At 38.5% G+C, this 22,584-nt stretch overlaps 1 protein-coding gene across 1 annotated transcript in view; it reads left to right on the forward strand.

Moving 5' to 3' along the window:
* Positions 1-22,584, forward strand: part of CDH2 (cadherin 2) — a 248,360-nt gene that overhangs the window by 175,658 nt on the left and 50,118 nt on the right. The window contains exons 3-7 of the mRNA NM_001166492.3: positions 3,305-3,531; positions 5,607-5,753; positions 7,538-7,693; positions 14,412-14,556; positions 17,169-17,341. Coding sequence (NP_001159964.3) covers positions 3,305-3,531; positions 5,607-5,753; positions 7,538-7,693; positions 14,412-14,556; positions 17,169-17,341 — 848 coding nt within the window. The remainder of the gene's footprint in view (positions 1-3,304; positions 3,532-5,606; positions 5,754-7,537; positions 7,694-14,411; positions 14,557-17,168; positions 17,342-22,584) is intronic.

Consider the following 22,584-nt stretch of genomic DNA (forward strand, 5'->3'; position numbering starts at 1 on the left):
ATTTTGCAATGTTTGAAAGATAAAGGATGGTATATGTGGATTATGTGGGAAAATAATATATTCAGTAAAGTATTTTATGACTATTATCAAGGATTTTATGGTTACTTAGGGTAGTAAGCTTGCATGTTATTTGTGGTCTGGTGTGCATCTCGGTGAATTTATGCTGATGAAAACAAAAGAATTTAATTAATTCACATGTGAGTAGGAGTTCAAAAAATGAACGTAGGTCCTTGGAAAATGCAAACAATATATATGATTTTACTTTGTAATGTGTGACTATTAATTGAATTCCAAAATGTATCCAGAGTAATTGTGGTCAGAACATAACCTCACATGTTTACAGAAGTGAAAAATTGTGTTTTTTTTCCCTTTGATCCTTTTATGTTCTTCCCATAGAATTTTTCTTCAAAAAGAATGATTAAGAATTTCAAAGAAAATCATCTTCTGTGGAGAATATTTTTATTATAATTTTATTTTGGCTTGAATAGGTCTAGTTCTACATTTATAAGTACGTGGTTTAACCTTTGTTTTGTTTCCAATGAGACATAAGCTGATTGATGTTGCCTTTAAGAAAGCATTCATTTTTTTCAACTTTTAAGTCATTACATGTAAGATAGAGCTAATTAAGATATTGACTTTTTTTTTCATTTTTTTCTATTATTAAGACATTTTCAGTTGTTTATTTTGAGATGTACCTTTATTTTCATTTGTTTGAAAACCTACAGAACTGTTAGTACTTCATAAAGCTATGATAAACACCACAAGAACTAGAAGTGGCCAACTAATCACCTTTTAAGTAGCATGAAGTTTTGTCATTCTGGAGCATAGTGGGCATTCAGTATTGATGAATATTATTGCTTTATTCCTTTCAGAATTTATTCCAAAATTATATATTAAGGCTGCATGCCAGGAAACATGCAGGGTATACAAGATAGCTAAGAAAATTTGCTCTGAAGTACTTGCACTGTGAGTGTCAGGCGTGGCTTTAGAACTATGGTGTTAAGAGTTCAGGTTGCTACACAAAGACTGAAAAGCAGTAATTTTTTCTGCCCTCAGTGACTCTGAAGCTGAGATGTATAGGATCAGTAGAAGTTTGTTAGGGAATGGAAGGCAGCATCGGTGAGACCTGGGAAGGAACAGGTCCTGAGGGTCCAGAATCCAGGAGCTTGTGTAAGAAAGAGGAAGACTTTGGAACAAGAAGATGCTGGGGAATAACTCAGAACATCTGACATTCTCTAGAAAGAAAATTCCTGAAACGGAACTACCGTATGATCCAGCAATTCCACTCCTGGATATAAATCTTTAAAAAAAAAAAAAAAGAAAGAAAGACTCTTTTGAAAAGAAAACATGCACTCAGGTGATCATTGCAGCATTATTTACAGTTGCCAAAATATGGATGCAACCTAAGTGTCCATCAACAGATGAATGGATAAAGAAGATGTGATGTGACATATATATAAAATGGAATACTACTCAGCCATACCTAGAGTGAAGTTTTGCCGCTTGTAGCAACGTGGATGGACTTGGAGGGGATTACACCGAGTGAAATAAGTTAGAAAAGACAGCTACTATATTATATCACTTATATGTGGAATCAAAAATTAAAATTAACTAGTGACTATAACAAAAAAAGAAGCAGACTCACAGATAAAGAGAACAATCTAGTGGTTACCAGTGGGGAGTGAAGTGAGGGAAATTTAGGGATGGAGAAGTAGTAGGTACAAACTGTTGGGTGTAAGACAGGCTAAAGGGATATATTGCTTCGCTGGTGGCTCAGCCAGTAAAGAATCCGCCTGCAAGGCAGGAGACACGGGTTCGATCCCTGTGTCAGGAAGATCCCCTGGAGGGGAGGGCATATGAACCCACTCAGTATTCTTGCCTGGAGAATCCCATGGACAGAGGAGCCTCATGGGCTATATATAGTCCCTGGATCGCAAAGAGTCTGATACGACTGAAGCGATTTGGCACACACGGCACGTGAAACATGGGAAATGTAAATAATATTTTATAATAACTATAAACTGAGTGTAACCTTTAAAAGTTGTATAAAAATTTCAAGATAACAATTCTTTGACTAATGTAAAAATAAAATTTTTGCATTTCATGTTCAGTTCAGTCACGCAGTCGTGTCCCACTCTTTGTGACACCATGGACTGTAGCACGCTAGGCTTCCTCATCCTTCACCATCTCCTGGACTTTGCTCAAACTCATGTCCATCGAGTTGGTGAGGCCATCCAACCATCTCATCCTCTGTCATCCGCTTCTCCTCCTGCCTTCATTCTTTCCCAGGATCAAGGTCTTTTCCAATGAGTAACATTTCGTGTTACTAAGTTTTATTCTACCCTAAGCTTATTTAACTTACATGCAGAGTACATCATGAGAAACACTGGGCTGGAAGAAGCACAAGCTGGAATCAAGATTGCCGGGAGAAATATCAATAACCTCAGATATGCAGATGACACCACCCTTATGGCAGAAAGTGAAGAGGAACTAAAAAGCCTCTTGATGAAGGTGAAAGAGGAGAGTGAAAAAGTTGGCTTAAAGCTCAACATTCAGAAAACAAAGATCATGGCCTCTGGTCCCATCACTTCATGGGAAATAGATGGGGAAACATTGGAAACAGTGTCAGACTTTATTTTGGGGGGCTCCAAAATCACTGCAGATGGTGACTGCAGCCATGAAATTAAAAGACATGTACTCCTTGGAAGGAAAGTTATGACCAACCTAGATAGCATATTCAAAAGCAGAGACATTACTTTGCCAATAAAGGTCCATCTAGTCAAGGCTATGGTTTTCCCAGTGGTCATGTATGGATGTGAGAGTTGGACTGTGAAGAAAGCTGAGCACTGAAGAATTGAGGCTTTTGAACTGTGGTGTTGGAGAAGACTCTTAAGAGTCCCTTGGACTGCACGGAGATCCAACCAGTCCATTCTAAAGGAGATCAGTCCTGGGTGTTCTTTGGAAAGACTGATGCTAAAGCTGAAACTCCAATACTTTGGCCACCTCATGCGAAGAGTTGACTCATTGGAAAAGACTCTGATGCTGGGAGGGATTAGGGGCAGGAGGAGAAGGGGACGACAGAGGATGAGATGGCTGGATGGCATTACGGACTCGAAGGATATGAGTTTGGGTGGACTCCGGGAGTTGGTGATGGACAGGGAGGCCTGGCATGCTGCAATTCATGGGGTCGCAAAGAGTTGGACACGACTGAGCGACTGAACTGAACTGAAGCTGGATATAGATTTAGATGGATAATTGTTTTTGCCTTTGTAATATAATTAATTTTATTCATTTATTTTTACAGTGAAGTTTAGCAACTGCAATGGGAAAAGAAAAGTACAGTATGAGAGCAGCGAGCCAGCAGATTTTAAGGTGGATGAAGATGGCATGGTGTATGCCGTGAGAAGCTTCCCCCTCTCATCTGAACACTCGAAGTTCCTGATATACGCTCAAGACAAAGAGACTCAGGAAAAGTGGCAAGTAGCAGTAAAACTGAGCCTCAAACCAGCCCTACCTGAGGATTCAGTGAAGGTAGAGTATCTAAGTGTGGCTTTGGATGGACTTAATCAGGATTGTATAGTTTGAACTACGTGCATACTTTGCATCAGATCAATGAGTGGCCAGTACTGGAATTTTTATCAACTTCAGTTGCTGCAGTACTATTTTGTTTTTTTGTTTTTTTTTTTTTAATTTTACAGGATATTTTAGATTAAATGTTTTATCAGCAATCCTAAACTGTATTTGAAAGATTTGTTTATACTTTGAGATTTATAACTTAAATTTACTTAGAAATAGTTGTTTGTTGTAAATTACTTAGAAGCTTTACAAGCTGTTAAACTTAACCACAAGATAAACAGTTGTTTATAAGTTGTCATCAGACGAACTTATGGCAGGGGAAGTAGAGATTTACAGTAGTAACAGGAAAACATTTCTGCCAAGGAGTATTGGGTTTTTGTCTTGTCCCTCAATAATCAAATTGGGGAATTTGAATTATTTATGCTATGGACGTGACTTTTAGGAATAATACACTCCCTCTGGTGGAAATTGCTGTAAGACAAGATAAAACAAATAAAATACACTTTTTTTTTTTTTATTTTATTTAACTTTACAATATTGTATTGGTTTTGCCATATATCAAAATGAATCTGCCACAGGTATACATGTGTTCCCCATCCTGAACCCTCCTCCCTCCCCATACCATCCCTCTGGGTCGTCCCAGTGCACCAGCCCCAAGCATCCAGTATCGTGCATCGCAACACTTTTAACAGAAAATTTATTTCAACTGAACATTTGCTAAGTACTTCTTTTGTGTAAGCCACTATTTTAAGAATTTTAAATAAGATACAATAACTTCTTCAGTAAAGTTATGATAACACTATTAGTTTCTGAATATTATAGTTCTTTGAGTTAATTGGAAATAAATATGGGGGCGATGCCATATTCATATAATTGGTCTGTGATTTTATGAACTATAACTGTTACATTAAAACATAAGAATACACATATTCATTGTTGGTATTGTAAATGTGAGAGCCACAGCAATAATCAAATATGAATAAATATTAGAGAAAAAGATATCATTTTTTCTCTTATACCAGTGTTAGACTTTCATTATGTGAAATGTAATTTGTTAATCTATTAACTGTGAAGGGAAATCATGTCATTTGGGTAATATAAAATAAGGATCTGGTAACTAATTGAATGAAAAGATGCTTTTGTTGTTGTTGAGGATTCACTGTGTTCCAGCAAACCAGCTTGGATGTTTGCATTGAAGCAGCGTGGGCTAATGGCTAAAATGTCCACAGATACAGGGAAAAACAGAAGAAAATGTTGACATCTAGCAGAGATTAATACCCCATGTGCAAAGTGGGTCATCTATAGCATCCATCATAGCTGACATAGGTTTAGAATAATTACAGCATTAATTCTGTGGGATTTAATAGGGTCATAAATATTTGAGACGTTCCTTAGCAGTATGTATTAAACTTCTCTTGGAATTCAAATTATATTTTAGCACATCAAGATCTAAATTTAATGTACAGTAGCACATTACCTGAACTGTGGTTTAAACTAATGAGAAATGTATAAAGGGTACTATTAAATTTTGCTCAATGTTAACTACTATCTAAGATGGTTTATAGAAACTGCAAATAGTTTACACAGCTGAGCCACCTAATACATTGTTTGGTATTTCATTTTTCAATAAACAGTGTCACCCACAATTTTATGGTGAAATTGGGAAAAATCGCTCAGTTGTGTCCAGCTCTTTGTGACCCCATGGACTATACAGTCCATGGAATTCTCCAGGCCAGAATACTGGAGTGGATAGCTGTTCCCTTCTCCAGGGGATCTTCCCAACCCAGGGATCTAACCCAGGTGGATTAGATTGCAGGTGGATTCTTTACCAGCTGAGGCACCAGGGAAGCCCACAATTTTATGGTGCTTTCTATTATTTTAATAGGGGGATGAGAACAGGGCCTCCAGACTTATTTTCTTGCCTATAATAAAGTGTGATTCTATACTTACGGGTATCCATTGATATTGATGTACTTTCAGAAAGTGTTTTTCTAGTACTCAGGAATGTCTTCTTGTATTTTCATGTGAAGGAATCACGAGAAATAGAAGAAATAGTGTTTCCAAGACAAGTGACTAAGCACAATGGCTACCTGCAGAGGCAGAAGAGAGACTGGGTTATCCCTCCCATCAACTTGCCAGAAAACTCCAGAGGGCCTTTTCCTCAAGAGCTCGTCAGGGTAGGGTGACACAATTTCACTGATCTCTGTGGCATGTGTTCAGTGTATGTTAGAAGTGCTTTTGTCTCTTTTTTCCACAAAGTAGAGTTTAAGACATGTGTGTACTATTTTGTATTGATGAAATGTCTCTAGGGTTGCAAAGAGTCTCTTTTTCATTACCTTGGGTTATTTACAGGCAGAGCTTTCTGTGGGTCCATCCAGTGTGCCATGGATGCTGAAGTTTGTTTGGTGTCTGAATATATACACCCTAGTTGCACAGAGTTGGACACGACTGAAGCGACTTAGCAGCAGCAGCTCCCTCATGCATTCACACCCACACCGTACCCTTCCCCTTCCACCTTATCTTCCCTGTCTGAAAGCTGCATTCCCCATGATGATCTTTGCCCTCTACAGATAGCTTCTGGGCCAAAGAAAAAATAAAGGGCAATCATTGCTAAAAATGCCGGTACTGAGTGCATTTGAGAGATTTTTAAAGAAATAAAAAAATGACCTCTGATACCATTAACGGACTCCCTGGGGCTGCGCAAAAAACACAGGCTTTCAGATTTGAAGAGCAAGGTGTTTTTTTTTTTCCAGTTACTCTGAATGCATGCTATCAGACCCAGGGGGGGAAAAAATGACAGACATTTCTATATGCTTAGTAAAATTAGCAACTTGTTATTTATTAAAAAAGAAAATGAGACAACTAGCTGTATTCTCAAATTTAGTAGAAAGTAATGTTTCTGTATATGATTAATTTAGCATTTCAATACATACTTACTGAAGGCTGTATTTTTTAATGTCATTTATTTGTGTTGTCCAGTCTATGGTAATATGTATTATAATTAAGTTTAACAGTGAAATATGTAACCTCCAAATCAAGGTGTTTTCTATGTTTCTACTTTAATAGAGAATGAGAAAATTAAAGAATTTTGCCTTAACTAAAAAAACAAGACAAAAACTGGATTCTGTTACTGGATTAAAAGTATTTGTCTAATATAGAGATATTTCTTATTACCACCTCCAAACAGTATTGCTCAAATGCCCTTTTTTCTGTCCTATTCTTCCTCCTTTTCTGCAGCCTGTTTCTATGATGTTAGGAACATCAAAGGACATATATGTTCCACTCATCTGTAAGCTTATTTTTCCAGGAAATGTTGTATTTGGAGGAGAAAGCAGTGAGCCTGTAACAGATATAATTTTTATGCATAGGAGATATCTATTATAAAATCATTTCTTGCATGTTTTGTTATTAATAAAGAATGTGGGGTATTGGGTGCCAATTTAATATGGGAAGCTTTGGTTGCAATGAAAAACATCAGCACAATGCAAGTACAGAAATCTGACTCCCAGGCTCAACCATAGTCTTAGAGTTCCCACCTGAGGCTCTTTCACACTATGAATAGACAGTTATTTCTTGTCCTAACTGATGCAAACAAGTAAATAGTTTTTTCTTCATTAAATTGGACACCTGTTACTGGGTTAAATATTCTAACCTCCAAATTTCCAGGAGAGACTTGGATTCTGTTTAAAAATGGACACTCCTTAAGTTTGACTTTTGTGCTGCTCCTAGTGACTGTTCTTTAGATGTTAACATTGGCCCAGTCCTGCTAGTGACAGGTGACATCTCTTTTGAAGCCCATCACCAGGAAGCAAGAACAAGGAATAAGACTGGGAGAGCTTCAGGAATTTTCTGGGAAGAAATGGTGTATGTTTGGAAGAGGCCATGAGGTGTAGCATGCTCTGTCTCTGATAATGAGCTCATTTAGTCCCTTGTTTAATGTGACTGTCTTCTTGACCCTCAGATCAGATCCGATAGAGATAAAAACCTTTCTCTGCGGTACAGCGTAACTGGGCCAGGAGCTGACCAGCCTCCAACTGGTATCTTCATTATCAACCCCATCTCAGGTCAGCTGTCAGTAACCAAGCCTCTGGATCGTGAGCTGATAGCCCGGTTTCATGTAAGATCTCAACAGCTGTTAATTCTTTGTATTCACACTCTTCCAAATACATGCAAGGTTTAACATTTGTCTCTCATATTAGTCTTAAAGCTTTGATCCTGAATGTTTTAATGCTAGAAATGTATCTGTAGCCTTTTCAATTTAATATTTTTTTTATTTTTATGAAACAATTGTTTTTATAAAATTGATGAATGCTCATGATAAACAAACAATGCCAAGGAAAAACTAAAAATTGCCTTAAGTCATATTACTATTTGCATGCTGATACTTGCCTTCAGATATGTGGTTAAGAACTTACAAGAACAAATTGCCATGAAGGGATCAAAGCTATTTCATGTAAATTACATACTGATCATTACATTTTTAATAGCTGTATAGTATTCCACTGAATGTATATAAACTATAATTTTAACAGCAATTTCTTATAAAAATATTGGTTTGGCCCAAAAGTTCATTTGGGTTTGTTGTAAGACTTCATAGCAAAACCCTGATGAACATTTTGGCCAACCAAGTACATTTATGTTTGTCAGTTTATCTCCTGATACTATGATTACTATTAATTAGCATCATACAAAATGGATAGCATATTTTCATTTTGTTATTTGTTGATCATATTATCTCCAGAAAGATGTGCCATTTTTATCTACCTACTGAGAATTAAGATTTCTCTTTTCTGATTAACCCTGCCAATACTTGGTTTCATTAACCTGCCAATCTGAGCAATCATTTCTTAGATATACTATCCAGTTATATTTCTTATGCTAATTTTATGTTACTTTTCTATTTTATTCATTTGTTGATTGAGTTATAACAGCTTTTGTATGTAGTTGTGCTGTGTGTGCTTAGTCACTCAGTCGTGTCTGACTCTTTGCAGCCCCATGGACTTTAACCCAACAGGCTCCTTTGTCCATGAGGATTCTCCAGGCAAGAACACTGGAGTGGGTTGCCATGCCCTGCTCAAGTGGATCTTCCCAACCCAGGGATCAAATCCAGGTGTCCCACATTGCAGCCTCCTGCAATTCTTTACCATCTGAGCCACCAGGGAAACGCTTATATATAGTTATATGTTCCTGTTTTTAAATATATGTATGTATTTAAATGGAGAAGGCAATTGCACCCCACTCCAGTACTCTTGCCTGGAAAATCCCATGGATGCAGGAACCTGGTGGGCTGCAGTCCATGAGGTCGCTAAAAGTCAGACATGACTGAGCGACTTCCTTTCACTTTTCACTGTCATGCATTGGAGAAGGAAATAGCAACCCACTCCAGTATTCTTGCCTGGAGAATCCCAGGGATGGGGGAGCCTGGTGGGCTGCCGTCTATGGGGTCACACAGGGTCGGACACGACTGAAGCGACTTAGTAGTAGTAGTAGTAGTAGTATGTATTTAGAACTGATTTTCCCAATTAAAAATTGTATTGAGTAATTAAAAAATCAAGAATTAATATTAAAATATAAATTCAAGAAAGCATTTTTCTTTCCTTTTTTTCTAGCCATGCTTGCCCATTTTTCTGGAAGAGGATTTCAACAATTTTTTTTCATGTGTTTAATAGAGAAACTTAAATTGATCTTTATTCCTACTCCAATTTCTATATGAATAGCTAATAAAACTTATAATGAAAGTATCATTTTCTCTTAGAAAAGAATATAGGTACAATGTAAAAACTTTTCAAGTAATACAGTATTAGTAATAAAGTAAGAAGAATTTGCAATCCCAGTACATAAACTAGTCACTTTTCTTTAAGTTTGGTAATATTCTGTAAGATGTTTATTTGTGTATAGATTCATAAATATATTTTTTTGAAATTGGGATTATTCTCTGAAACCAACTTTTGTCACTTAGCAATCATAAGAGTTAGCATCTTTCCACATCTGGAATCATTATTTGTTTCTATTATTATTTTTGATTGCTTGCTTTAACATAATTGTAACTAATTACCTACTGGCAGATACTTGGATGATTTAGTTCTTTCTACTTTATTTTACAACTATAAATCATCCAGCAATGAACAGCTTTCTGTACATTTTCCCATTATGTCCTCAGAAAAAATTCCTAAAATTGGAATTATTTGATAAATATAGTGAAATTGTTCTCTTGAAGAGTTGTATTGTGTTCCAGTACCTCCCCACTATAAAATAGATACTTGTCATTCCATATCAATTCCGGGCATTATTTATTTATTGCCAGTGCTATTTCTGAAAAATTTATCTTGATGCTTTAAGTTGCATGTGTTGAATATCCAATTAAAGTAAATTCCCTATTCCCGTCTTACGTTGAATTTGGGGTGGGAAAGTTGTTACCTTTTCCTCCATCCACTTATAATAACCTTTTATCTACTAGAGATGTTGATACATGATTTTCATACATTTCCTTTGTTGTTATTTGTTTTCGAACTTTGTTTATCATTTTTCCCTCACTATAACTTACAGTTGTTATGATATCTGTCATTGTTTTGATTTTATCGTGCATTCTGGCTTTCTTTTTATTAATTGTTGGCTGTGCTGGGTCTTTGTTGCTGTGTGGGCTTTTCTCTAGTTGTGGCACTCAGGCTTCTCATTGCAGTGGCTTCTTTTCTTGCAAAGCACGGTCTCTAGGGCGCGAGAGCTTCAGTAGTTGTGGCTCCCAGGCTCTAGAGCACAAGCTAGATAGTTGTGGCACGTGTGCTTCAGCTGCTCTGCGACATGTGGCATCTTGGTTCCCAGACCAGGGATCAAACCAGCATCTCCTGAAGTGGCAGGTGAATTCTTTACCACTGAGCCACCAGGGAAGCCCCCCATTCTGGCTTTCTGGAATTGTTTAAAAAGATCTTTCCTACTCCAAGATGCTAATCTCCTGCATTTTATCTGTTTTATTTATTTATTTATATTTGCCTCTAAATGTTTAACCTCTGTGGAGTTTATTTTAGTAAAAGAAGGAAGGTATATAGATCGCCTTTGCTTTTCCTTTATGGCCAGCCCAGTTGTCCCAACACTATATATTGATTTAGTATTCTGATTCATTTAGCATCAGTGTCACGATCATACTTAGTCGTCCCATACTTTTTATGTCACTTATGCTAATGTGTTTTTTAGACTGTTTTTCACATTAATATATTTTTTGAATCTTTGCACTTGTACAAACTTTTAAAATTATTTAAGTTTTGAAAATTATTATACAGATAGATATAGACATAAGGTAGAGCAAGACACCATAGACATAAACTGGCAAATAAGCATATGAAAAACTAAACATGCGTTTTAAAGCCTAAGTATCACTCAATTCTCTCCTCCCAAGTGCCTTGATTGTTTTACTAACCAATTCTCTTAAAAGCCTTAATGAACAGGTAATTCTAATGCTTTTTATTAATACATTGTTCTAAAATATAAAGAAGTTTTCAAGCCTTTTACAAAACAGCATCACGTTAATAGGGCAACTTAGTAAAGGTGGCAGGGCTTCCCAGGTGACGCAGTGGTTAAGAATCCACCTGCCAATGCAGGAGATTCAAAAGACGTGAATTGGATCCCTGGGTTGGGAAGATCCCCTAGCATAAGAAATACCTACCCACTCCAGTATTTCTGGTTGGCACATTCCATGGACAGAGGCGCCTGGAGGGCTACACTCCATGGGGTTGCACAAAACAGGACATGACTGAGCACACACACGGATGGAGTGAAGTAGCATGCAGTAGACCAGTCTCTAATTAAACTATCCTGTAATTTATGAGTACAAAAAATACCAACCCCAAAATTCGAAATATTTCTTCTGTATGAATTCTTACTGGCTGAAGTCATGTGGTTAAATCTCAAAAAATAAATATTTTCACGTCAGTGTTGGGGTAAATTCTTGCTCTCCAGATTCTCACTACTTGCACATAAATGAGCAATATTGATAGCAAAATAGAATTAATTATAGAATGGCAGGGACAGTTCAGTATTAAAATCTCTTAATGTAATATATTAAATAAGTCAAGGGAAAAAGAGACTCTATAAGTGTTGAAAAGGCTTGTCTAATAAAATTTACAGTTTCCTGTGCTTAGTTCAGTCGCTCAGTTGTGTCCGACTCTGCGACCCCATGAATCGCAGCTCACCAGGCCTCCCTGTCCATCACCAACTCCCGGAGTTCACTCAGATTCATGTCCATCGAGTCAGTAATGCCATCCAGCCATCTCATCCTCTGTTGTCCCCTTCTCCTCCTACCCCCAATCCCTCCCAGCATCAGAGTCTTTTCCAATGAGTCAACTCGTCACATGAGGTGGCCAAAGTACTGGAGTTTCAGCTTTAGCATCATTCCTTCCAAAGAAATCCCAGGGCTGATCTCCTTCAGAATGGACTGGTTGGATCTCCTTGCAGTCCAAGGGACTCTCAAGAGTCTTCTCCAACACCACAGTTCAAAAGCATCAATTCTTCGGCGCTCAGCCTTCTCCACAGTCCAACTCTCACATCCATACATGACCACTGGGAAAACCATAGCCTTGACTAGACGGACCTTTATTGGCAAAGTAATGTCTCTGCTTTTGAATATGCTATCTAGGTTGGTCATAACTTTCCTTCCAAGGAGTAAGCGTCTTTTAATTTCGTGGCTGCAGTCACCATCTGCAGTGATTTTGGAGCCCCCCAAAATAAAGTCTGACACTGTTTCCAATGTTTCCCCATCTATTTCCCATGAAGTGATGGGACCAGATGCCATGATCCTCATTTTCTGAATGTTGAGCTTTAAGCCAACTTTTTCACTCTCCACTTTCATTTTAATCAAGAGGCTTTTTAGTTCCTCTTCACTTTCTGCCATAAGGGTGGTGTCATCTGCATATCTGAGGTTATTGATATTTCTCCCGGCAGTCTTGATTCCAGCTTGTGCTTCTTCCAGTCCAGCATTTCTCATGATGTATTCTGCATATAAGTTAAATAAGCAGGGTGACAATATACAGCCTTGATGTACTCCTTTTCCTATTTGGAACCAGTCTGTTGTTCCATGTCCAGTTCTAACTGTTGCTTCCTAACCTGCATACAGAGTTCTCAAGAGGCAGATCAGGTGGTCTGGTATTCCCATCTCTTTCAGAATTTTCCACAGTTTATTGTGATCCCCACAGTCAAAGGCTTTGGCATAGTCAATAAGCAGAAATAGATGATTTCTGGAACTCTCTTGCTTTTTTGACCATCCAGCGGATGTTGGCAATTTGATCTCTGGTTCCTCTGCCTTTTCTAAAACCAGCTTGAACATCAGGAAGTTCACGGTTCACGTATTGCTGAAGCCTGGCTTGGAGAATTTTGAGCATTACTTTACTAGCCTGTGAGATGAGTACAATTGTGCAGTAGTTTGAGCATTCTTTGGCATTGCCTTTCTTTGGGATTGGAATGAAAACTGACCTTTTCCAGTCCTGTGGCCACTGCTGAGTTTTCCAAATTTGCTGGCATATTGAGTGCAGCACTTTCACAGCATCATCTTTCAGGATTTGAAATAGCTCAACTGGAATTCCATCACCTCCACTAGCTTTGTTTGTAGTGGTGCTTTCTAAGGCCCACTTGACTTCACATTCCAGGATGTCTGGCTCTAGGTCAGTGATCACATCATCATGATTATCTGGGTCATGAAAATCTTTTTTGTACAGTTCTTCTGTGTATTCTTGCCACCTCTTCTTAATATCTTCTGCTTCTGTTAGGTCCATACCATTTCTGTCCTTTATCGAGCCCATCTTTGCATGAAATGTCCCCTTGGTATCTCTAATTTTCTTGAAGAGATCTCTAGTCTTTCCCATTCTGTTGTTTTCCTCTATTTCTTTGCACTGATTGCTGAGGAAGGCTTTCTTATCTCTTCTTGCTATTCTTTGGAACTCTGCATTCAGATGCTTATATCTTTCCTTTTCTCCTTTGCTTTTTGCTTCTCTTCTATTCATTTCATGTGCTAAATAACCTCAAAATTGAAAAAAAAGATAGGTTAATGCTTCTTTAAGTTGATAAAGCATATCCAGCAGAAACCAGTAGCCAGCATCATACTTAACAGGAAAATCATAGAAGCATCGCCTTTAAGAAGAAACAATTCAATGGAACACTACACAGCCTTTAAAAAGATTGAAATGGTTTTCTATGTGCTGGATGAAAAGATTTTGAAGATATACTGCCAGGAGTAACTGAGTGATTATATTTGTTTACAAAGGAAGAAAAAAGATAAAATTTCTAGAAGAATACCTGTAATACTGAGAACTCAACCTTGGGAGAGGAATAAACTGTCTTATGTACTTTTACTGTTTATGAATGAATGACTTTTACAATAAAAAAAGTCAAAATTCCGTGTGCACACTTCATTCTTTCCGAATTCTCATCTTTTCTCTTGTTCTCTGTGACTTCTTTAGGCCAGTTCCACATTTTTAATTATCCTGACTCTTTTGTATGGATTTAGCGAAAGGATTTGGAAGCTGGACAGAACTGGCTTAGGACAGGGGCTCTGTCAATAAACTGAGTAAAGTGACTTAGCTTTTCTGAAGCTCAATTTCTTTGCCTTCAAAGGTGGATCGTTTCTGCTTCACTCTTTTGTATACAGATTAGAGTCATAGAGCTCTGAGCCAGATGCCTATCAGCTATATCTCCCTTAAGAATATTGTTTGGCTAACTTGAATTTTGATGGGAAGAATAGCTTTTGGTTTTCATCCATCTGTGCTGTTTATGGCTATGGTTATGGTATCTTTTATCTTCTCACAGGAGACCTAAATCCATTAAATCATTTCATTTTCTAATTACTCTTGCAGTTGAGGGCACATGCAGTGGATATTAATGGAAACCAAGTGGAGAACCCCATCGACATTGTCATCAACGTTATTGACATGAATGATAACAGACCTGAGTTCTTACACCAGGTTTGGAATGGGACAGTTCCTGAGGGATCAAAGCCGGGTAAGTTGGAAGATCATAATTTGGAGGTTCCTTGAGGAAATACAATGTTATCCAGCCCTCATATATAAGCTAGATGAGAAATCACGTGAGCCTTTAGTGTCATTTTCTTTCATTCATGCTGCTTTTAGGCAAGACTTAATTCATTATATTTAATTTTTTAAATTTAATTTTGAATTTAAGAAAGCCTCGACATTTAAACTTAACTATATATTTCCTTCACCATCTATACTGGTTTGTACATAAGCCAATTTATAGATATAACTGTGTCTTAAACTGGCACTTTTCCTGGTTCAGATACACTTGTCTGTATCTCAGAAGAGTAGAGGGGTGGGGGCAGCTGGGGTGGGAAGGCAGGGCTGTGCGGGAAGTTCAACCATCTGTAGCTCTGTCTGAGTCACATTTTAGAGTCGAGTTCGTCAGTATTTTAAAATACAGGAAAAAAAAATCAAAGCATGTTAAACATATCTTTACTAAAACACAAGGCTTATACATATATTCTAAGGATAAATAAACGTTGTGCTTTTTTGCCTGGGAAAGGCTCTTGGTTTTTTAAAATCGTTCATTCGTCCTTTTTCCTCTATTATTTCCAATTTTATAGAATTATCATTTCATAAAAATTACCAAAAATAAATCATTACAGGTATATTTACTATGCATATGCACATGCATTTCCATAAAGCCTTCCCATAAATAAATGACTCTGAATGATCGGGAAATGTAAAGACATTTCATGAGTCGATTTCCTGCACTTGTTCTGTAAGTTTGAAAACATCCTTCTAGGCAAGATTTGATAGAGTCATGAATCTTAAGTTAAACTAAAATGCAATGTTGTAAGCAATATTTTGGTTCAAGATTCCGAAACACATTTTTTGTTTTGTTTTGTTTTAACCATTCATTCAGCAGATGTTTATTTTTTTTATTTTATTTTATTTTTAAACTTTACATAATTGTATTAGTTTTGCCAAATATCAAAATGAATCCATCACAGGTATACATGTGCTCCCCATCCTGAACCCTCCTCCCTCCTCCCTCCCCATACCATCCCTCTGGGTCGTCCCAGTGCACTAGCCCCAAGCATCCAGTATCGTGCATTGAACCTGGACTGGCATCTCGTTTCATACATGATATTTTACATGTTTCAATGCCATTCTCCCAAATCTTCCCACCCTCTCCCTCTCCCACAGAGTCCATAAGACTGTTCCATACATCAGCGTCAGCAGATGTTTATAGAGCACATACTGTATGCCAGACGTTGCTCCAGCACTGTAGATGCAGCCGTGATAAGTTAGTTGTGCCCTGTTGGAGCTTAAAATCTAGTAGAGGAGAACAGTAAAAGGCAAACAAGAAAGCAAATGTTTTAGGGAAAAAAATAAAGTTTTGGAAAAAAAAAATCAAACTTGGTACATAGTCAAATAGGATGCCTTGTTCAGAAGGACAAGCTCTGAAAAGAGATTTGAAGTATGTGAACAAGCCTTAGTTAATTCTGGAGCGAAAAAAAAAAAAATGTACCCTGTAGAGGGAACACTAGCTGTAAAGGCACTAAATCAAACTGATCTTAAGAGTACTAAAGAAGAAGGTAGCCTGGAGATGTAACATTTTATAATCCAAGTCTTAAAAAAATTGCATGGAGCAAACCATCTTAAATAATAACATTTTCTCTCTACTTCTCAATTTCAGTTTGTCTAACTAGTTTGAATGCATTTGATCGTAATGGTTTGTAGACTTCCTTTCCACGATATCTAATAAATTTGAGTCCCTGAGTTTGTTACAATGTTCTTTTAATCTCCTCGGAAATAATGAACCCCAGTGCAAAACCCCCTATTCAGTGTACCAAAACAGTCACGCATGGAATGATTCCTCATGACCTCAGTAAATGGAGTATGTGTTGTTACGTAAGCCAAGTAAGCATACTTGGCTTACTTTCACAAAGTGACTTAGGCTTTGTGGAGAATCATACCCCGCATGACATTTTAGATTCTACTGCACAACGGAAAAAAAAAAACAGCAGAGGGAAGGAATCGGTGGCCATAAAAGATGTTTCAAATGACATCTATGTTACTTATTATTTGCATTTTATATAGATGAAGGGATATATAAGATATATATCTGAAGGGATCCTTTCTTTGAATCATATAGTGAATTTGTCTTTTAAGTATATGGAAACATTTAGTCTTTATACATCTGTAAAAAAATTTTTTTTAACCATTTTCCTTTCAAGCAACTCAACTATAGTTTATATTTTTTGAAGTGAGTTCTGTTCTTATCAATAGTGTTTTAATCAAGGCTAAATGATTAAATGTTGGTCTGAAAAAATGGAAAGGGACTTCCTTGGTGATCCAGTGGTTAAGATTTCACTTGCCAATGCAGGTTTGATCCCTAGTCAGGGAGCCAAGATCCTACCTGCCTCTTGGTCAAAACACCAAAACAAAATGAGAGCAACACTGTAACAAATTTGCTAAAGACTTTAAAAATGGTCCACATTTTTAAAAACAGAAGTTATTTTGTAAAAGAGAAAAAGTGGAATGAAGATTGATGAAGAAGGTAAATATCCCTTCTGTTTGGGAGACCCTGACATGAAAGGCAACCATTCATTTTCCATGTCTGCTGTCTAGGAACATATGTGATGACGGTCACTGCGATTGATGCTGACGATCCAAATGCCCTCAATGGGATGTTGAGGTACAGAATCCTGTCCCAGGCGCCAAGCACCCCTTCGCCCAACATGTTTACAATCAACAATGAGACTGGGGACATTATCACGGTGGCAGCTGGACTTGACAGAGAAGTAAGCCAACTGAAATCTGTATTGAATTTGCTTGTAATCTTAAAAGTGCACTGGCTCACATCTATCTTGTCTCCAGGCTCAGTGGAGACAAAAGAGTCCCCCTGCCAATGCAGGAGACGTGGGTTCGATCCCTGGGTCGAAAAGATCCCTTGGAGAAAGAAATGACTCCAATATTCTTGCCTGGGAAGTCCCATGGACAGAGGAGCCTGGTGGGCTACGATCTACGGGGTCACAAAGAGTCAGACACGACTGAGCAACTGAGCGCACACTCAATAACATCTCCACGAGATTATTCATGTGTTCATGGTCATGAAGAAATCAACTGTACTCTTTTACAGAATTTCAAGTTGGTTAAATGATGTATGTAAACTGGATAAATCATTGCTGGTCCATGTAATATTTAGGGTGGTCATTGACTAAGTTAAGCCAGTAACCTTCTGGTATCTACTTTTTAAACTTCTTTGCATTTTCTGTTTTCCCTCATACTCAAAGGATTTGATGAGGAATTAAATGAAAAATCGTGCCCAAATAAAGTGTACATACATTTAGGGTAATTTTTAACATTCGTATTTTGAAGAGGGTACAAATGACACGTGTGATGAGGTTTTTTTTTTGTTTTTTTTTTTTTTTGTGATCCTTGATTTAGTACAGAAGAGATGATCACTCTCTCTTTAACTCTAAGATGAACTTAAGAGGTTTGAACACCAAGAACTGCCTGCAGTCCACTGACAGGGCTTTAAAGCTATAAACACAGAGAAACACACTTCGGGCGTATATTTTGTTGTAAAGGCATACAGTGTTGACAGTATTGAAATATTATGTCGGATCACAGTCTGAGAAGGAATGGGTGTTTCATTCCTGCTAGAAGGGTCGTCTCGCTCTGACAGAGCTGAGCCCACCGTCCTGTGGCACCCTGCTGTGTTCTGTTCACATGATTCCTTCTGCCAGGAACGTCTTGCCCCTTTTTCTTGATTTTGAACCCTCCAGTTCTTCACGTTGCCTTTCAAGCCCTGCTTATATCCTTTCCTGAAAACTCCAGCCCTACTGAATTTTCCTATACCCTCTCTCCATTCTGTTCTAACCATTTTCTTAGCGATTCTCAAGGTCATTATTGATTGTCAGTAATCATTGTGTGAGTGAATTGTCAAAGTGCCGACTCATAGAGATCTGTGCTTGTAGGTTTCTGGCTGAGCCAGCTTCTATCGTAATGAGACCTCGTGTTATGTGTGTCAAAAGGAAACATTAGACCTACCATCATAAATATTATTGACAAGGATTTTAGGGCTTGGTTTTTATGACGTTTTATTTGTCTTAGTAAGTAGCATCCACTTGAATTGGATCGAAGAAAACATTACTATTTCAATTCATTATGTACGCAAGATAGAGGTGGCAACACTTTAATAAAGTAATATGAGCCAATCAAGATTACTTAGTTCACAATTGAGCCCAGAGCCTTCCTTAGGAGTCAGATGGATGGCTAGTACGGTATTCCTGTTGCTCTAGGAATGGTTTGCACCAGAGATTGCTGAAATTTAGCTTTGCAGTAGTACCTTTAGTTCAGTGATATCTGGAACATGTATATCTTTTCACCTCTTCCATTACTGTATAAAATACTATTCTTAAATGTCAATAAATTCAGCATGAATACTGTATTTTATAGGAAAATATAGCATATTTTTTTAATATTCTCGGAAGTGCCAGGCTGCTCACATCCTAAGGAGGTATATAGCTCATCTCCCAAACCTAATATTTCTCTTTCATTTCACACTCTCATTGTGAGATACAGAAATGGGACTTCATCTTGTTTTCATATAGTAATATTCCTATCACATTTAGCCTGGATGTTTTATGAAAAGCAAGAGGCATGGAGAATGAAAGATAGTTTTGCCAAAGCAAACCAACTGTATTTAAAAATCAAAGAGACTGTATTTGGTTTAGGGGGTGAAAGTTGCAAGTCAGGCTATACTTTGGTTAAGTATATCTTGCAGTGGCCGGAAGCAGCTATGCACAACCCGATGAAATGAAAGTGGACATGAATTCAAAGCTATAGAATCACAAGTTAGATACAGCATGAGAAATTGCTTCTTGACAGTGATGCTATTAAACACAACAATGAGTTACTAGGGAAAATTATGGAAAACCTTCCTTTTCTGAAAGTCATTTAACATGGCAAAATATATCTATGTCAGATGGTTTATGGTAATTCTGCCTGAGGCCAGGGATAAATTATGCTGACTTCTCCAGGCCTCATGTAAGCTGGAGATGCTTTTATTTCTATTAGATTTCACAGTTTTCTTTCTGTCCAAAGTCATTTCCGTTGTCATCCTCCCAGGATGGACGACACCTTTAAGTGATTGAACGCCTAATCATTGAAATGCTTACCGTGATTTAGCTTTTTCTTTTCCTTTCATCTCCAGGTTTTAAAAAATTCCAATTTTGGGGGTTCTGCAGACCTAAAGCTTCACGCACGACACTCGCCAGTCTTCAGTTTTTTAATCTCCATCTGATTTCTTTACTTTTTATCTTTTAGTTTTCTAAATATATTTTTTAAATTTATTTTATTAAAGTATAGTTGTTTTACAATGTGTTAATTTCTGCTGTACAACAAAGTGATTCAGTTATATGTTTGTGTGTGTGTGTATATATATATATATATATATATATACACATATATATAATGTGCCGTGTTGTGCTTAGTCGCTCAGTCATGTCTGATTCTTTGCGACCCCATGGACTGTAGCCTGCCAAGCTCCTCTGTCCATGGGGTTCTCTAGGCAAGAATACTGGAGTGGGTTGTCATCTCCTCCTCCAGGGGATCTTCCCAACCAGGGATCGTACCAAGGTCTCCCCCATTGCAGGCGTATTCTTTACCAACTGAGCCACCAAAGAAGCCCATATATATATTTATCTATCTATCTATTATATATATATATATAGTTTGGGATTCTCAGGTGACTCAGTGGGCAGAATCTGCCTGCCACTGCAGGAGCTGCTGGAGACACAGGTTCTCTCCCTGGGTGGGGAAGATCCCCTGGAGGAGGAAATGGCAACCCACTACAGTATTCTTGCCTGGAAAATCCCGTGGTGGGCTACAGTCCATAGGGCTGCAAAGAGTGAGACACGGCTGAGCGGCTGAGCACACACGCACACATGTATATGGTTCATTGCTGGATAGTGAGTCTAGTTCCTTGTGCTTTATAGTAGGGCCTTGTTGTGCTGCGATTCATGGGATCGCAAAGAGTCGGACACAACTGAGTGACTGAACTGAACTGAACTTGTTGTTTATCAATCTGACTTCTTGTTGCTTGAGTTGGTGGTAACCATTCCTGGCATTTTCTTCTTTACTCCAGCTTTTATATGTCCATCTCCTGCCCTTTTTGGTCAGGACTACTGATGAGTTACCCTCTGCTTTGAATAATTCTGGCTTTACCTGGTATGGGCTATTTGACCTTTAGTGTCTTAACCTGAAACCTCAGCTCCCCCATCTGTAAATGGAGGTAATAATATTACATCTACTTCATGGGACAATTGGAAGGATTACATAACACGAAGCATATAGCATTCAGCACAGTGTCCAACGCATGTTAGTTTTCCTTTTCCCATGGCCGTCATAGATCTAGCCTCAACATCCAGTGAGTGATCACCATTACTTTGACTTCTCATAATTTTTCTCATGGCAAGGAAAGAATTACACTTCCTGTTTTCCAAGCCAAGTAATACTTTCACTTGGGCTCTCAATTCTGAGTTCTTTCCTAAAGGAATGTTCTCTTATCTTCTGTGGTCTTGGTCTTCCCTCCTCTGAAGGGTCTTTCCTAGAAACCCGACTGGTTCCTTCATAATGCTCGACCAGCTGAGTCTCCCCTCTGGTTGAAGGGCTCTACAAGACCCACAGCCTGAAGTCAGAGCTCTTCAACGTGGTGCCCCAGACCCTCTAGGATGCTGGTCCCAAAGCCTTCCTTAGTCTGAGCTCCTAGAATTCTTTACTTCCTGCTAGGAAGCCAGTGCTGGCTTCCGCCCATACCACCACATGCCCGTCCTTGTACAGATCTGAGCTTCTCTGTTCTTCTGTGTCTGTTGTTTCTTCTGCCTGAAGATTCCTTTGCCATCTTCCTCTAGAACAGGCTAATACCTGGTCTCTGAGAGCCGCCCTCAGCCCCTCCCTGGGCTACCTACCCATAATGGCCTGTGTTCCTCCAGATACACAGACTGTGTTCCATGGACATCTTATCTGCCTTCCAGCTCCTGATATTCAGTGAGGTCCCTGTGTTCCTCTTCTTTTCACCCTGAACTGGAACCTGGAAGAAAAGTTCAAGTTATTAGATTTTCCTCTTCGTGTCAACACCACACTCCCAGGGGCAGCCATACTTGCCCTTCACTCCACCCATTCTTGGCCTCCTTGGAATCTGGCTTTCCACCTGCTCCCCTGTCTCAGGACACACTCACGCTGTGCATTTATTGGAGAGCCCTCACACAGCGCAGCAGTTACTGGTACAGACTCTGGATCCAGAGAGAGCTGGATTCAAGTCTTTTTTCTGCTATTTACAGCTCATGTCAGTGGGTGCTTCCCTGCTCCCCTAAGCCTTGGTTTCCTTCTCTGTAAAATGAGGATAAAAATAGTCCACCTGCCTTATCAGTTTATTTTGAGACACAGCATAAAGTGTGGCTCATACTTAGTGCTTGTTCTCAATAGATGTCAGTTTTTATTATCAAGGCCCATAGAACAATGCCGGCATACAGTAACCATTCAAAAAATGTTTAGCCTACAAATGTATAAGGAAGATAGTACTGTCAGCCCTACCTCACAGATGAGGGAACTGGGGAATTTGCATGTAAGAATTTGAACAGGGTCACAAACCTGCACTTCCCTCCTAGGATCTCATGATACTACTTACTTGTCCATCCCCTAACCCAATGCATCCAAAAGCAAACCTGTCATCTCCCTAAACCTGTGCTTCCGGAGGAATTTCCAACGTGACCAGCGCCCCCGCCCCAGTTTCCCAAGATCACGATCAACTTCATTGTGCCCTGCTCTCCATCCACTGATTGATTTCATCAAGTTCTTCTCAGTTTACCCACCAAGTTCATCTTGCATTTATTCTTCCCTCTAGGCTTGGAGGACTGGTTGAGATGCACCTCTTAAAGACTGCTCCCATCACTTCCTCCTGCTCTTACTATGGTTGCATTGCAGATTTAGCCGCGTGATCCATTCATATTTGTCACTTTCATTGGTCTCTTGCTCTTAA

The sequence above is a fragment of the Bos taurus genome, chromosome 24 (assembly GCF_002263795.3).
Source record: "Bos taurus isolate L1 Dominette 01449 registration number 42190680 breed Hereford chromosome 24, ARS-UCD2.0, whole genome shotgun sequence".
NCBI lineage: Eukaryota > Metazoa > Chordata > Mammalia > Artiodactyla > Bovidae > Bos > Bos taurus.